The following is a 16,500-nucleotide window of genomic DNA, read 5'->3' as shown; positions in this document are numbered from 1 at the left end:
AATGGACGTTCTCAAGATCAGCTGCCGTATGCGACATCGCCAGCTGGAAGCTTGTTCTTTGGAGCTGTACACTTCAGCTTGACAACAATTTAGAACAAAATAGCAAAACATATAGAAAAACCTTAGCATGGCATGGTGCTCTGAGGATCACAGACTTTATTTAAAGTGAGTTTGATGGATTTTTCAGTACAGTCTATCCAGAAATGCTAAAATAATATGATATCAATGTAATAGCAAAGGAATTACACCATTGTAACAATGATTTGTCATAATCTAACTCACCAACCAAATTAAAACATGAACATTTATTATAAAAACTCTTTTTTTTTTTTACATTGCCAATTACTTACTCAACAGTTTACCTTGAAATCCAAATCAGTTACCCAGAAAATGAGAATATTTACAGTACGACACAATTCCTCAAACCTTAAAATAAATGTAGAGAAAAAAACAAATTCACAGCATTGAATGTTTGTGACATTACTTTATTTGCAATAACTCAGAATTTACACAATTTTAAATTTACATGAACAAAACTGTCCACATGAAATGTATAATTATGCACAAACAACTCCCACCAGGATGTGACCTGGTCGCGCCAGCGTGGCTGCTTTAAGAGATGGCTAACGCTTTAATTGAATCTATGCCAGGCTGATCAGTTCAATCAAACGTCAGACATTTGAGCAAATCATTTGGGTTGCTAATACAATCTTTGACTACCCTTTCAAACTCTAAACTTATTTAACATTAACAGAAACATCTGTCAAATATTCTCAGAAGAAACACAAACTCAGGATAGATAAAAGATAAGGCAGAGATCACAAATAAATCTTCTTAGTCGTTTGACAGTTGCCAAAGTGCTGAAGAGAAAGTGTTTCTTTCAGTAAGACTGAACATTCTTACTGTCCAAATCCTCGTGTCTTGAATATCCAACACTAAAACAGCTCCATGTGTGTTCCTCCTAAGCTCTTAGTCCATAAAAGTAACACAAATATTCACAAATATCCTTTACATTCCAAGGCTAAATAAAAAGGAAAAAACGGTCCTATCTTCCTTACGTCTCTCATGTGTTTTACACTGTCAAGATAATTGATTTTGGGGTCTATGTACGCAGGTTTTTGTGTTTTGGTCCGCTGTGGACTGTTTGGTGCTGTAGATAAACCTAGTAAAACATTTGCAGATATAGTTCCTAGCCAATGTATTTATCTTTTTTACATTTTTGTTGCATTACCACAGCAAACTTCAAAGTATTTCTTATGCATTTCTTGTAATAGACAAAGACAAAATTGGGCATAATCGTGAAGTGGCGCAGACGTTCCAATTAGATTTAGGTCTGGACTTAGACTGGGAAATTCTAGCGCAGGAATATATCCTCAACTACAGTCTCAGAGCTGTGGCAGCGTCTAACGAGGTTTATTCCAGGATTACCCTCCATTTGCTCCGCCCCCCCCCCGTATGACGCTGCCACAGCAATGTTTCACGTGCAGATTATGTGTTCAGTGCAAAGTGCTGAGTTAGAATCCTCTTTCACAAAGAAGCATTTATGTCATAAACCAGCACAAACCACCGTTCATAAATCACAAATCAAGAAAGGAGTTTTTTTTGAAGAAAAAAAAAGCAAAAAAAAAAAAGCCGGCTTCACGGATCTGAAGGCAGCATGGAGCGTAAATTTAACAATGATTGTCCCACATCTTCTGTACTTAGTGGTTACATACAGTGGCGCCTTATCAGTATTGTACTATTTACATGCATAAATGCTGTAAATCTGCAGGCCGGCTGGCCGCACAGGCCGACTTACAGTGCTACATCCTCCCCCTTGAGCCTGAAAGCCGGCACGCCCCACATAAGTCAGCCGATACGATGCTGCGACGACTTCCCACGGTGTCTCAGAGATGTGACAGCGGTGGGTTAACTTCCGCCCCAAGCTAGCTTCCCTGATCCGTTCACAAAACAAGACGCCGAAAATGGGTAAAAAGTATGGCTTAAAGTGTTTTGTGTAAGAGTTTGGTTTTTACGACTATGCATGAAAGCCAAACAGTTGAACTCTGTTCTCATCTGACCAAACCACCTTCCTCTATGTCATAGGATACTGCTAACTGTACATCTTATGTCTGTCCACTGTCCATCACTCTGATAAATGCCAAATTTGGGGAGTTCAAGACTAGTTTTGCTGTCGATCAGATTCTCTGCAGCGTCTCCACTTATAATGGGCCTCTGAGGCCTAGTGGCAACGCCGGAGTTATTTTATGCACATCAGAGTAGCTATGTTTCTTTCTTTTTTGGCCACTTCATAATTATGCAGTACTGTTGGGTTTATCAAATAAAACACCTGCAGGATTCACCGAATTTTGTGGTTTTAAGATAAATAACAATATTTTAAAGAAAATGTCAGGGGACATGAATAATATTGAAAAGCTCTGCGTTTAGTTTTTGCTCCTGACTTCCAGAGAAACATCTTAACATACAGTATTTGTCACACATTTCATTCTGAACCAGTTCCTCTAACTTACTCAAGTGAAGCATGCTGTAACATTTCAAATGGAAGTGCTGTACAAATAATTTGAATATCGTCATTAAAATGACCAACTGTTTTAGCCTCTTTGTATAACTGGTACAATGCACTTCTGCACACAACAGGCAACTCAAAAGCCTTGCTTAGACATTCGCTGTCTCGTTCAGGTAACAAGGCAGTAACAAGGACTGAATGCTTTCGATTTCTCCTTTAATGCGATTCTTTTATTGTATTAGGCTGAAACTAGAAGTCAAGGTTTTTAAAGGAACTGAACAGATCCAAAGTCAGTCTAATAAATTACATTCATCGTAAAATATAATAGAATACATTTTAAGTGCCCTAAACTAGAAAAATATTCATGTGTACTCATTTTATTATCAACTAATGAAGTGTAAAAATGACTGAAGCGAGAAAAAAAAAAAGAGAAAACAAAAAGTAACTTGAAAAGGTAAAGTTTGCAAGATACAGAACTGAAAGATGTCTTAAAAATTACAAATACACAAGAGAGAAACTGTTCTCTTAAAAGAAACAAGTCAGTCTGGCTGCTGTGATGGTTTAACCACACAATTACATTTCACCAAAACTAGTTTTTACGTCTTAAATTCTATCATACCATAAAGTATTTTAATATAGTTTTTAACATCATCATTTTAAACCTGGTAAAACCTGGATATTAGGTCCTATGCACAGTACACACCTGTTTCAACATTGGTAAGAAATTTATTTTAGTGACTAAATCTTATCTGGATTTCAAGAAAATGCACAGACATGGCACCGCAAACTACACATGGAAATCTATCTCAAACATCGGTGACTTAATTAGTACATTACTGAAGTGAGTTTTCACACAAAAACCTTTTAAATATTCTTAGGTGTTGTTGATTCAGCAACACCACGCAATACAGCCTGCGCTTTCCTGGATTTACAAGGTTACTTTCCAGGAACTTGGGAGGTTGTTTTTGAAAACTTTCCTGAAACCTGACCCATATTTTCCTGGAACCTTTATAGACCCTACAAGGTTTTGACCAGGAACTTACCAAGTACTTTAACAAAAGCAGGGTGTATTATATAGCGACTTGTATCTGGGTATAATTTGTGAAATTTATGTAGACTTTTGTAGCAGTTACTTTCAAAAAGTAAGCCAAGTTTCAAAGAAATTGCAAGTCACTTCATAATAAAGCTTCATTTTAATGAAAGTACAGAGTGAGCGCTGGGAAAGTAACCATTAAGTCCTATAAAACACTTGGGAAATGTCTTGTTATGTTCTAGAAAGTACTTGAAAAGGTTTTATGTAGGTTTTATGAAAGTTCCAGGAAAGTATCTGGTAAGTTGTTGGATAGTTTCTAAAAGTAACCTCTAAGTTCTGGAAAAGTAACCTGTTCTGGAAAAGCATGGACTGTGTTATGTAGTTCTACCTACAACTGTAGAGGCACTTGTAGCTTTCAAACAAAAACGGTTCTGACACTGTCAACGCAACATCTTTAACTTAAATATCAACATTTGTAATCCCAGCTGTCTTTCACAACTATAGCCCCTCTTTCCAAAAGGTATCTTCTAAACATCTAACCAGTAAAAGCAGTGTATGTTGTTAAAAGTACATATAGTTTTATTAATGGGTCTATTATTGTGGCTCATTAGAGATAAACTTGACATCAGATGCATTATACAGCATTTCCTCTCAGCATAGAACCCGTCTATGCAATGCAAAGGCACACCAGAAGGTGGAGCACTGATCCAGTTCTCTGGGGATCTCTCTGAGCATTTTAAAGGGATATCCACAAGCCAGCTATCATATTACACAATATAACATGAGGTTAAAATATAGAATAAGTGCTTTCCACTGGTTTGTTAAATATAAGTAAATCTGGCACTATGAAATTGTTATTAAAAAAAAAACTTTAATTAAATAAAACATTCAAGAAGGTTAAAAACAATCTGCAAATAAGTAGGACCCATGTGACATTTCTGTGACCAACCTGAATGTTTCCAACTATAATTATATACACACCTAAATGGTTTATATGTAAGATTTCTAGTGTTTGTCTTCAGAATAGTTGATAGGAAGGTGCTCCTTTATTTTTTTTTTTTACACTGTTTGGTCTAATGTTTGTGACTTTTCTGGTTGCATTTGTTCAGATATGCCTTCTTTACAGAGCTGGTTCTTGTACAGCGTGTATAAATAGACAACACTTCCCTCCTTGACTTCATCCGAACAGGTAAATGGGGGGCGGCGCATTGCGCAAAATCATTGAAGATGCATTTTAACACAGGGGGTAGAAACGTGCACTAACAACAAAGCCTCTATGACGCAAAGTGACCCTGGTACTTGAGTATTTCAGTAGCAACATTGTTAACATGCAGGTTGCTGTATGCTGTGTGTGAGGTGAGCAGAATGCTTGTAGGGAGGCTGTTCAGGACCTTTAACAGCTGCGGCGTGGCAGTGACATCGGTTTCTGATGGTTACTTGAGGATGATCTGTTTCAAAAGCAGAAGAATACTTTCACACAGCAGGTCTTGAAAGGAGCTTTTTTTTTTTTTTAAAGCATAGCATGTCCCTCACGTGAACATTCCTGTTTTAACCTCTGTAATATTTAACGAAAATAAAAAAGAAATCTACCTTTTCAGTTTGCACTAAGTACGCCCTGAATATAAAAAAAACAACAACAACCCTGTTTCATAAAGTCGGGAGCTTTAAACTGCAACACGTGCAATATTGAAGGAAATTATTTTCAGTGTTTTTCATTTGGTTGAATGTATTTAGACATTTAAAACAGATGGCATCAAAAATGTTGGTAGCAAAAGAAAGAAGAAAAATGTTTAGAATTTACACCATTGTCAAAGATTTTATGATCAGCAAATTAACAGCTGACAAGTGAGGGTAATAGAAATGGAGTTAAAAGTAGCAGTGTCCAAAGGTTTGTCTTTCTTGGCAAAGATAAAAGGCCATGACAAAGTATGGAAATCCCCATCAGGTCACAACCAAAAACTTTTATGTTTTTTAGTGGGATTTTATGTTATAAACCAAATAGTGCATGACACAGTAAGGGAACGTATACAAACTTTACACAATTTATTTCTAAAATAAAAACCAGAAAAGTGTGGCTTGCACCCTATATTCAAATGGCCGTGTTGGTCAGACTGCGTGTGGAAAATCTTTCAAAATCAATTTTCAAGTCTTGCCGCAGATTCAAAGTAGAACTTTTTTGTATAAACTTTGATTAGTCCATTCCAACTCATAACCAGGCTTTGTTTTAAACTGTTCCAATGAAGTTATGGCTTTGTGTGTGTTTAGGGTCATGGTCCTGCTGGAAGGTGAACTTCCAGCCAAGTCCAAGTCTTTTGCAGTCTCCAACAAGTTGTCTTCAAGCATTTGCCTGGATTTAAATCCATCTTTCCATTAAGTGGAAACATTAAGCGAGACCAACTTTCAGGTCTGTTGGAAAAACGGATCCCTGCAGCGTATCTCACTGCGGGATGACAATAATATGTTTCTTTGTGCTGGTCTATCGCATAAAATTCCAATAAAAGGACTTTGAAGTCTGGGGTTGTGATGTGACAAAATGTTGAAAACGTTCAAAGGGTATGCATACTTTTGCAAGGCGGCATTGGTTAAACTCAGACTTAATTAGAGAGAGTATTAAATGGGCTCAGCCCTCAGACAGCGTTCGGTCCTCGACCTGCAGCCGAGACAAAGAGAAGCCGACGAATGACGCCTTCAGGAAAAACCTCATGGGATTCTGCTACTTAAAACATGACTTTTCCCCTCTGGCTGTCACACTTGTAAGCATTAGCAAACAGCAACACAGACATTATTTTCAATGTAACAGAATGGGGTGTATTACAATAAATTGAGTATAAATTTTATTTAGTGCAACACATTAAGCTTAAAGTATTTTTAAAGGCGCTTCAAGAATTAAAATATAGTCCTATAGGACCATTTATTTAGTGGGGGGGAAAAAAAACAGTTTTCTTTTTTTATTTGCAAAAACCTAAGAAATGAGAGCATCCTTACTGGGAAAACAGAGACAATGAGAAATCAATAAATACATACAGTAGGTCTCTCTTGCAAAACTACAACAATTGGTGTCCTCACTTTCTAAAATAATAAAGTGGCATTCAAAAAAGAACATGATGACAGACAAGCCTTTCTTCCAACCCTAGTAACTATTTTTTTAAATTTTATATTCTATTCAAGAAACTGAAAATAATTTAATTTGCACGTTTCTATTCAAGGGTCAAATCTTAATTTGGAATAAAATTAAAATAGCATTTTTCACAGCCTCCCAACATTTTAGGAAACAGGGTTGTTTTTAAATATTCTCTCATTTATTACCAATATTAACATCCGTCTGTTTTTGTCTTTAACTCCCAGGTACAATTTAAACTTAACATTGTGTCCTGCTGCACAACATGGATATATAAATAAATATGATAGACATCCATAAAAAGTTGAAAAAAAAAAACACAGTCATTATTACCTAGCTCTAGATTCAGTGATGTATAAAACTTGACATACACTCATCATCAACATGAATTTTACATTCAATTTGGGCTTTTAATGAGTTGATGACATTTAAAGTTTTGAACGGCTATCTATTCACGGTGGAATAATGATGCAGCACACATGTCTAAATTATACGGACAAATAATGTCAACTCATACAACATTTTGATAAATGTCCATTACAAAGTTAAGAGAGAAGCCAGAACCTTTTCAAGAGATAAACAAAGTCCTGTCATGATTCCTGTTCATTTAAAAAAAGCAGCTTTCCTGGCACAGACCGGCGTTTTTTGGCAGATCCACCACTGTCTAAAATAACTCTGAACAATTTGGAGTAATATAAGTTAAAAACAACATTTAATCTCCATTTGGGATCAATGAAGTACTTTAAATTTGAACAAAGCTCAAAATTTTCAACAGGATTTGACTTAAGGCCTCGAAGGCGACATCATTCCCTCTCCATTAGTTTCCTATAGAACGTGTGTGACGAAGCGACAGGTGTTTCAGCATTGAGGTCCTCCATGAAATGATGATATTCTCTATGCTCCTGTAATGTATGATGAACCCATATTTGTTTTTTTTTCTTTTGTATCGTAGACCTAACAGCAAAATTTCAGTCAATTCTGGCTAAATCTTCATCTTTGATGCCTTGTTTATCACAGAGTGCTTTGAAAATGTCAGAATTCCTCCAATTTCATAATCAGTCAAACGCCTTGGAGACAAGCGACCCGAGAGAGAGAGAGGATACACAATGGTGCTTGTTGCTATGTGCCAGGTGGTGATGACTGCCGCCTGTCGCTGTTGTTTGTCGCTCCCCTTGTGTCAAACCCATTAGCTCCATTCACCTACTTTATCCATTCATAAACCAGTTTTTATGTGTGTTTGGGTTCCTTGTTTTGCTGGAACACCAAAAGGTTTTGTTCAAGTTTAAAGCCGTCCAGATGCAGATTTTAGGCAAAGTTGAAGTATTTGGAGGTAGATATCCTCCTGTGCTCTTTAACTCGGTTTGTGCAATGCGACAGTGCTACTGGCACTGAAACAGGCCCGCAGCATGACGCTGCTACCGCCATACTTGACAGTTACAATCGTGGTCTTGGGTGGGAAACCTCACACTGACATCTCCAAACGTGCTTTATATTATAGTGACCTAATTATCATTTTTTCTCGTTTAGCAATCTTTTCTTTACAAGGCATTTGGCTTGTTTGTGTGGACGGCGGCAAATCTATATTGAGCTTGAAGGTTTTGATGTTTAAAAGTGCTTATCGCTTAGTCAGCGCCCTCTCAGTCTATGCAAATTTAAAACTTACTCCAATATGGACAGGAACATTACATTTCCAGCATCTTCTACCTTATGGTCAGGAGGCTTGGTAGTTCCTCTGTAGTTCCTCAACGATAAAACATATTTCCTTTCAGGCAAACGAGTGAAACTTGAACACAGCTGATTATCTAAAACAGGACAATGATCCCAAACACGCATCAAAACTGGTTTTGGAGGCATTTTTTTTTTGAGGCAATTTTTTAAGCTGTATGCAAACAAAATTTCGTTCTGTACGCACTTTGTGCATACAAAATGACAATAAAGATATCTATCTATCTATCTATCTATCTATCTATCTATCTATCTATCTATCTATCTATCTATCTATCTATCTATCTATCTATCTATCTATCTATCTATCCATCTCAACCCTGTTGAAAATGTATGGATTATGCCTAAAAGTAGGGCCTGTGGCAGGAAAGCAGCCACTTCAAATCGGTCCAACCATTTCAGTAAAAACATAATAATTTATTTTTTACTTTTCTAATATAAAACAGAAAAGCCAGGACCTTTCTCGTGACAACAAAAAGTGTTGAACTACAATCAGTCTGGGTGTATGTATACATCTGAGCCTGTTTGATTGATGTACTATATACTTTTTGTAGGTCAGAGATAAACTGCATTATATTCAAACTTGAATTTTAGATAATAATATGTTGTGTATCAGCTTACACCAAATATAGAATTGTTAAAATGCATAAGAAGAGATATCTATGCCGCTGATGAGTGAATGCAAATATCTGTCTGGAACTGCACATTAAACAAGACTCTGAGTGAAGAGAGGCGCTGAGGCCAATTTCACAAAACGACTGCATGAATCATAACGAACTCTCAGTAAAAATGTACCAAACACACATTATGCTCACAAACAGAAAATTTACTTCTTAATATAGCCTGCCTTCTAAGATCCTGAGCTACTATTTAGACCTGAAAAGACGACAGTTAACAAAACATGCAATAAAGAAAATAAAAAATGCAACACTTTTTTTTGCAGGTTGAAGACTTCTTAAGAAGTGTTGTCTGTAGTAAAGGGAAAGGAATGAAATGCAGCCTAGCAGCTGAAGGTCTAAAAGGTACACGAAGCTGTATGGCTGTAAAGCAAGCATGGCACCCCGGTGCTGATGAAGCAACTCCCCTGATTTCATCTCCCACATGAAGCACTCAAGGATTTACCACAGAAAGCTTTAAAAAGGAGCAAACCTGATTGGCTGGTGCTGTTGCTGCGTAGGGGACACTTGTGGCAGGAGTGGCTGCTGCAGAGACAGTAGCAGGCGTAGCACTGTACATCATGGGGACTTTTTCAGGAGGGGAACCATGGAAGCAATGAAAAGGGAGGTGGAGCGTTATGGTAACCATAGCAATGTTCCTCGTACTCTGGCCAAGCAAATATACAATGACAGTAGCAGCAAGCCATCATTGGGTTAGCCAGCAGATGGCATGTGATCACACGGCAAAGCAAGACAGCAAGGGAGAACATAAAAGGAGCGCTAATAAGAAATCTAATTAGGAAATTTGCTCAGAAGTGGACATTTTACAAGAGCACAGATATTTAAAGAAGTTTTTTTTTTTTTTTTAAATGTAAAACGTTTCAATGTCGGAGAATACTGATCAAATTTCCTAATCCTTCCCAGTGGTGCACGAAAAATCTACAAAACACAATTTGTCAAAGTGATGAGTCTTCAACATTAACTATTTGGAATAAAAGAGCAACTTTTACACCCAAGGCTTCATGATCAGAAAAGCACAAAAATTGTGCACAAAAGCACTCATAGATAATAAAAAATAAAAAAAAAATGCAAATTTCAAGTTTGGGTTTTCTGGAGCTGGAAACAAATTTATATGTTATCTATTTAATGTAAAACATTGTTTGAAGAAGATGAGGGAGGAACATACCAATGTTGTTAGCAGGAGTCATGCAAAAGACAGAACCTGTGTGATTACAAAAGGGGAAGAACAAGTTTAGGAGGACCAACACATTGACATCAGTTTATACTGGCACGAATAACCCTGATTAGTCACGCCCTTATGTCTTCATGTTCAATTCAGCATGCACATCTTGATCGTCGTGTTCAAAGTAAGTAACATCAATCAGGACGGTTAGCAGGAGTGACTGTTCATAAATCTAGATCAGGTAGTAGCATGCCACAACGTTCCGGTTTCCACTGCAGTACCGAGAACCACCCATAGCACGGATACCAGAACACAAACAAACATTAACATGGTCGATGTTCAGGCGCTTCACATTTCGTCATTTATAGCGTCTTGCTTGATCCCTGCTTACTACCGTTACCTCTAAAACTTCCCAGCTGCCAGCTAAGAATGCCAAATATTCTGCTGTTGGCTGCAGAAGCAAACGCGAGCGCCGCCCATGCCCCCCGCAGCAATAAAACGAACTTTGACGACTGATGATGGCACTGTTCCCTTAGCAACGGGAAAAATAAACGGTGCCGCCTATGCTACCAATAAAAACACAAAAGGATTATGTGGAGTTGTGAAACCGATAAAACTTTACGAGCAAAATGAAATCACCACCACCACCACCAAAAAAAAAAAAAAGACTGATTGTAAGTTACTGGCATCTTTGTTAGCAAAGCTGTGTATTTAGTTAGCAGTTCTCGACAAGACTGTGACAGTCCCTAAGGTCCTTTAAAAAAAACACTGCTCCATGGTTGCTTGGGCTGTTTTGAAGAAAAATTGCAAATCCATGCAGCCACGAATACTTGGTCCGGTCCTGAGCTGATCGCCCGAGATGTACTTCTCTTGCTTTTAATGCACTTCTAGTGGGCACAGCACAGCGTGGCATTGAGGAAAACCTAATGACACATGAACTCCTGGGATGATTGCCAGCTGTGATGAATGTTTATTACCTTTCCAGATGGAGGGGCAGCACCGTTTGGTTCTCTAGATCACTGTCGATGTTATTTCTCCTTGGCAGTGCACTAACACACACTGTCCATGGACTGATCCAGAGGAACCAACTACCAGAACAACTAATTATGTACGACACAGGATCAAGTCATTTGATAAGCTGCACTTGGTTCCTAAAACCAGGGCTGGGGTTGGGGAGTTAGGACAGATCCAAAAAAAGAAAACTGATATAAATATGAGCTTTTGGGATTATTTAGATTTTTTTTTTTATGGCTAAAACCATCGGTATGGATGCATTTATGGTTTCTTAAATGCTTCTGGATTCTGACTTACTTTTGGGTAAAATGTACTGTAATATATTTATGTTGTGGTGTTTAAAACCTTACAGCTGAAAGAGAATCTTCACACCTATTCACAACAAACTTATATTCACTTTCACTGTCAAGGATACCTCAAAGTACTTCATGTTTAATGTTCAGGGTCTTCAAATCTCAGTATATTGCGTTGTGGTTTCATGAGAGTCGATCACTAGCAACACATATTTGAGAAGTGGAAGAAAAAAACAACAACCATGCATGCTTTTTAAGATTTTCGTAAAAAACAAAACCAATGGTGTATCTTGTAATCTTTTACAACCAACTGCTTCCAAACATTTAATGACATCAATCTGATGTGATTGATCAATTTCAGTAGTTACCAAATTAATAAGAGAATTTGGATGTATTTTTTCTTTTTTTTTTTTTACTAAATACAGCTTGAAGGCTTTAGAGGTTTCTTTGGTGAATGATAGGAAACCAACAACATCCTGAAGATCAATGAACATGGCAGACAGATTAAGTTCTGGAGAGGTTTATAGCAGGATTAGGTTATAAAATAATATCCGCGGTGATGAGAAAACTTTTCTGAGTTGGTGGGAAGCGCGATGGAGCTAAATATAGGACAATTCTGAAAGAAAACCGGTTAGAGGTGGCAAACAACATGAAACTGGGGTAAAGTTCACAGTCCAGCAGGACTACTACACTAAACATACAGTCACACTTATATATGCTGGCCTAGTTAAAATCCAGACCTAATGAACTCACCAAATATGTGTGGAAAAAGACGCCTGATCTAATCTGACTGACTGGTCTCACAAATCGTTTTCCTTCTACTTCACAATTATAAACCAATGTGTTGGTTTGTGACGTAAAACCATAATAAAATACTTTAAAAGGTATGTAGCCACGTGATATCCTTAAAAAAATAGACCAGAACATTTTTTATCATGATACAATAAGGTTATATACACCAAGCCTCCATCTTGATAGTGTTTTGATGGCCCTTTTTCAGCTGAAAGATAATTCGCTCTCGGGCGTGATGAGTAGATATAAACAGACGTGGCGTCATCTACCGGCAGTATCTAAGAACTATCATAATGCTGGTTTGCTTAATTTATAAATTAATTGTAAAAATTGCTGGACTGAGCCTGACCTTCTGTAACGCCTCACAGTAAAGCAGCAGCTCACCGTGATCGAAGACCAATGATCTACAGCAATGTTAAGAGCCTCATTTCAGAACATTTACTCACGTCAATCAACACTGCGGTCACATCTGAGCGATCGGCAGGTTTAGTGTCCGCGTCAGTGAACACCAACGTTCATAATGTAGTCCCAGCGACATTTCAGTCTTTCCCCTCTTGGAATAATATTTTTTCGCTTTTTTTTCCACTGAATATTAGACCATTGTTCACGGTTTCTCTGGGAGATGCTAATAGCCGTTAGCCGCTACCTTGTTTTATCCCCTGCTGCGCATGCGCAGTACGTACTTCCGTTAGAATTGTAAATAAACTCAAAAGGCTTTATTTACTAACAAACTGAGCAAAAACAAAGCATAAAACAGCAAAAATAACAACTAATACGCCTGCAGGACGTGATAATCTTTCATGAAAACTTTGTATGCAACCATAGAGCTACTGACATGTTAAAAAAAAAAAATAAATCAACAAACGTGGCAATGCACCTTTAAAATTTGTGGCTGCAACGAGTCAAACGGTGAAAAGGTTCAATGCATGACTTGTATATAAAGCATCTAGATAAAAGTTGTATTAACATCTTAGTTGAGAAGCTCACCTGTGGGGTAAAATGCAGCTGTAGCCTGCTGTAATTGTGTATTGGCCAAAGCTTGCTGGTAGTGCAATAAACTGGGTGAAAGGAGAGAGCTGGCCCAGCTGCTCTTCTCTAGGGCTGGTCTCTTTGGTAGGGGCTGCAGGACGTTGGGTGGAAAGGCCTGAAAAGTGACACAAAGAGACGTGAAAGCTTCTACATCTTCACTCCTTCTGTCCAACTTTCTGCCTGCTCTTAAATAGCTACCAATTTTAATATTTATTTATATTAAAAAAATATATATAAATATATCAATTTACAATTGAAAAAATGATGGGGGTAAAACAACCTTAGTTGAAGCATCAAAAATACAGTGAGGATAAAATATTAACCAAAAACGTCACACAAATTTGACTATTTAAGCATTTACTGATGGTGGCTGTGCATATATGAGATGCTACATGAAGAAGCTGTAAATCACAAATGACAAAAATGAAAAAAAAAAAACGTTTTTGTTTTTTTTGACACAACAGCTACATCCAAAGCAAAAGGTGAAAAGTACCAGGTCTATAGCTGCCTCGAGGGGTCGCTTCATTGCTTTGGCGGTCGACTGAGTCTTTTAATAGCAGGCAGCGAGCACATGATGGCAGTGGGCCAATGGGGTTCAAGCGCATTAACAAACAGGTAACAGCAAGAAGAGGTGCATCATGGACAGCATTGTGGTGAGAGGAGGGGGGGAAACAAAAAGAAAATAATCTGAATGCAGTATACCACATAAATATCCATGCACAGTAACAAAAATGTATTATAGGGTGATTAAATTATTTAAAAAAACTAAGTCAAAATTTTGTTAATAAGTAGATTTGGCAAACAGAGATTTTACAATGATTATGTGTAGTAGTATACCCTCAAAATGCCCATTATGTACTTGATATATGACATTAGATGAGGTCAGATGAGGTTAATGTAATCAAAATGTAGTAAAATTAGTGGAGCTTTGCACGTATGACAGATATTTAGATTCAATATGCCAATCTTATGGCTCTGGGAAAGGGATACAAGTGAAAAACCCAGCAGGCACTGAAAATGGTCGCTGTTAAATGAAAGATGACTTGGTTTTATGAGAGCCAGCCCAAAGAAGTGACACAAATCAACAGATGAAACATGCGTTCAGCGTCATAAAACACAGAGTGGAGCTCCATTTACTGCAAAGCTTAGCGTGGGATGATGGATTCCTGCTTAACATTTCTGATACATAAAAATTACAAACTCCTTTTGAGGGTAAAAAAAAAAGAAGCTTTTAAACAAATGTAACAACAGAGGACAATATATAACGGAAAAAACGATGTGAATGGTCAAAGTGCATGTTTAAACATGGTACCGATTCTGAACATTTAAAGGTAAACTTAAGGATTGTACATTGAACCTAAACAAGGCAGCTCCTAAATGTATCAGAAATAAATGCCAATGTTTTGCTTATTTTAAATGACTTTATAATCTTTGATTTCTTGCGTATATAATGTTGTAGAAAGATTTACATCTTTCACCTGATAGAAAAAAAATAGCCTTTTGATTCTCTGTAACTTTAGCTGGCTTTAGATAAAGGATGTGAATAAGAAATGTTAGGAAAATCCCTCATTCATGGTTAGTGAGATTCACTACATTACATGTGAGGTGTGAGGAAGAGTAAATATTAGAAAAATAGAACCAGAATGTGCTTCAATCAAAAATTTGCTAAAGTTAGTGCCACAAGTCTTAATTTTTTTATTAGTTTTTTTCTAACTGATTTGTTTCTTTTTAAGATAAATGAAGGGACAGATTTTCTTTTTTTTTTTTACATCAAAAACAATCTGACATTTTAAGAAGAGTGTTTTCACCTTTACGATTCACTGTATGTTACATGACTGCACTGCAAAAGTCTTTGCAAATGTCTATGTAGAAATACACGGCGCTCTAAATGTACCATTGCGATACACTGCCTAGTAATAACACACTATCTGTTATTATACTAGAAAGCTGTTATTATATGCAATCATGGTTCTGCAGCATCCTCTGCAGCCAAAGTGATCCTTCTTTAGGACTAGGAACCAGCGCTCTCTGAACGTGTAAATGCCAAGGTAAAGAGGCAAGACCATTTATTTTTGCGTGACAGAAACATTAATTAATTCAGTCGAGGGTTTAGGGCCTTCCCCCTTGACTGGTTAAGAAAAGAAATACTGCTAAATTTCATAATTCATCAGCAAAAGATGAAATTATAAAAAAAAGATAAACAGAGTTTAATGTGTTAAAATGGCTCCATTTTGCAATGAAAAACAAAAACTGCAAATGCACTCTACTGATTTTTATTTTTACAAAAAGTTGAAAACATCCTTTTCCTCCCACTTCATAGTTATGGACTACTTTGGATTAGTTTATTACATTCAATAATAGGATTTACTGAAGTTTTAGTTGACTGGTAAAAATGTGAAAACATTTCAGGGGTATTGTTACTTTTGCAAGGCACTGCATATACAGCTGCTGAGATTTTCACCCATTTTGCCAATTAAATATGCATTTAGTTACCCAGAACCGATTAAGAAGCTCTGAGTGACGTGAGAAATGGAACCTGTAGCTAGTTTATGATTCAAGTAGCTAGAATAGTTTTTACATTTATACATAGTAGTTTTAGTCATGTAATAAGTCTGCAAAGTTATTTGTTCCTAATCTTTTAAATTGTGATCCCTTTTGGCTGTGATGCACATTCAACAAACATCTCCAAAAAGCAAAAACTTCCACATCACCGCCGTTTAACCTAACTGGCCCCATATGAACATAACAAGGAGTATTTTTGTGTGTAAAATCTCACCATTATCTCTTTAATGGCCAGTAGGTTTTTAAGCAGCAGCTTGCAAAGATTTGTTGTAGTATATGATAATATAGGCCGTCTTTTAATTTGAACACATTTGGCCGATTCCTCTTTGTCCTGTTTTGTAATCAAACACGTTTCGCAGTTAGCAGAATGCTGCTATGCATGCCGTGTAAATGATACCGCTGGGGCTGTTTGATGGCGTTTTGAAGGATGTTTACAATGACGCAGTATCTAATGGGCACGTTTTATGAGCAGTGTACACCGGAAGCCCTACAAATCAATGGCAATGAGGATTTTAGTTCAGGTTTCCTAGGCATGATCTACGGGGGTCACACTGGCTCAGACGCAGCCTGTGCGCTCACAGTGTGGCCG

At 37.2% G+C, this 16,500-nt stretch overlaps 1 protein-coding gene across 5 annotated transcripts in view; it reads right to left on the bottom strand.

Annotated features, from left to right (window-relative positions):
• Nucleotides 1-464: 464 nt before the first annotated feature.
• The window catches only part of LOC105923464 (muscleblind-like protein 2a), a 31,475-nt gene continuing 15,439 nt past the window's right edge, over nucleotides 465-16,500 (bottom strand). For 2 of the 5 annotated variants that reach the window (XM_036139249.1, XM_036139251.1), the window contains exons 6-9: nucleotides 13,843-13,896; nucleotides 13,308-13,464; nucleotides 10,225-10,260; nucleotides 465-4,987 (exon numbers count right to left, since the gene is read on the bottom strand). In XM_036139249.1, the coding sequence (XP_035995142.1) occupies nucleotides 4,863-4,987; nucleotides 10,225-10,260; nucleotides 13,308-13,464; nucleotides 13,843-13,896 (372 nt within the window). In that variant the 3' untranslated portion in view covers nucleotides 465-4,862. Of the gene's footprint in view, nucleotides 4,988-9,531; nucleotides 9,627-10,224; nucleotides 10,261-13,307; nucleotides 13,465-13,842; nucleotides 13,897-16,500 lie in introns of all 5 variants that reach the window. The other 3 variants (XM_036139252.1, XM_036139254.1, XM_036139253.1) reach the window with 3 other exon arrangements.

The sequence above is a fragment of the Fundulus heteroclitus genome, chromosome 7 (genome assembly GCF_011125445.2).
Source record: "Fundulus heteroclitus isolate FHET01 chromosome 7, MU-UCD_Fhet_4.1, whole genome shotgun sequence".
NCBI classification, from domain to species: Eukaryota; Metazoa; Chordata; class Actinopteri; order Cyprinodontiformes; family Fundulidae; genus Fundulus; species Fundulus heteroclitus.
The sequence above is the reverse complement of the archived record's forward strand: the minus strand, read 5'-3'. Positions and strand labels throughout refer to the sequence as shown.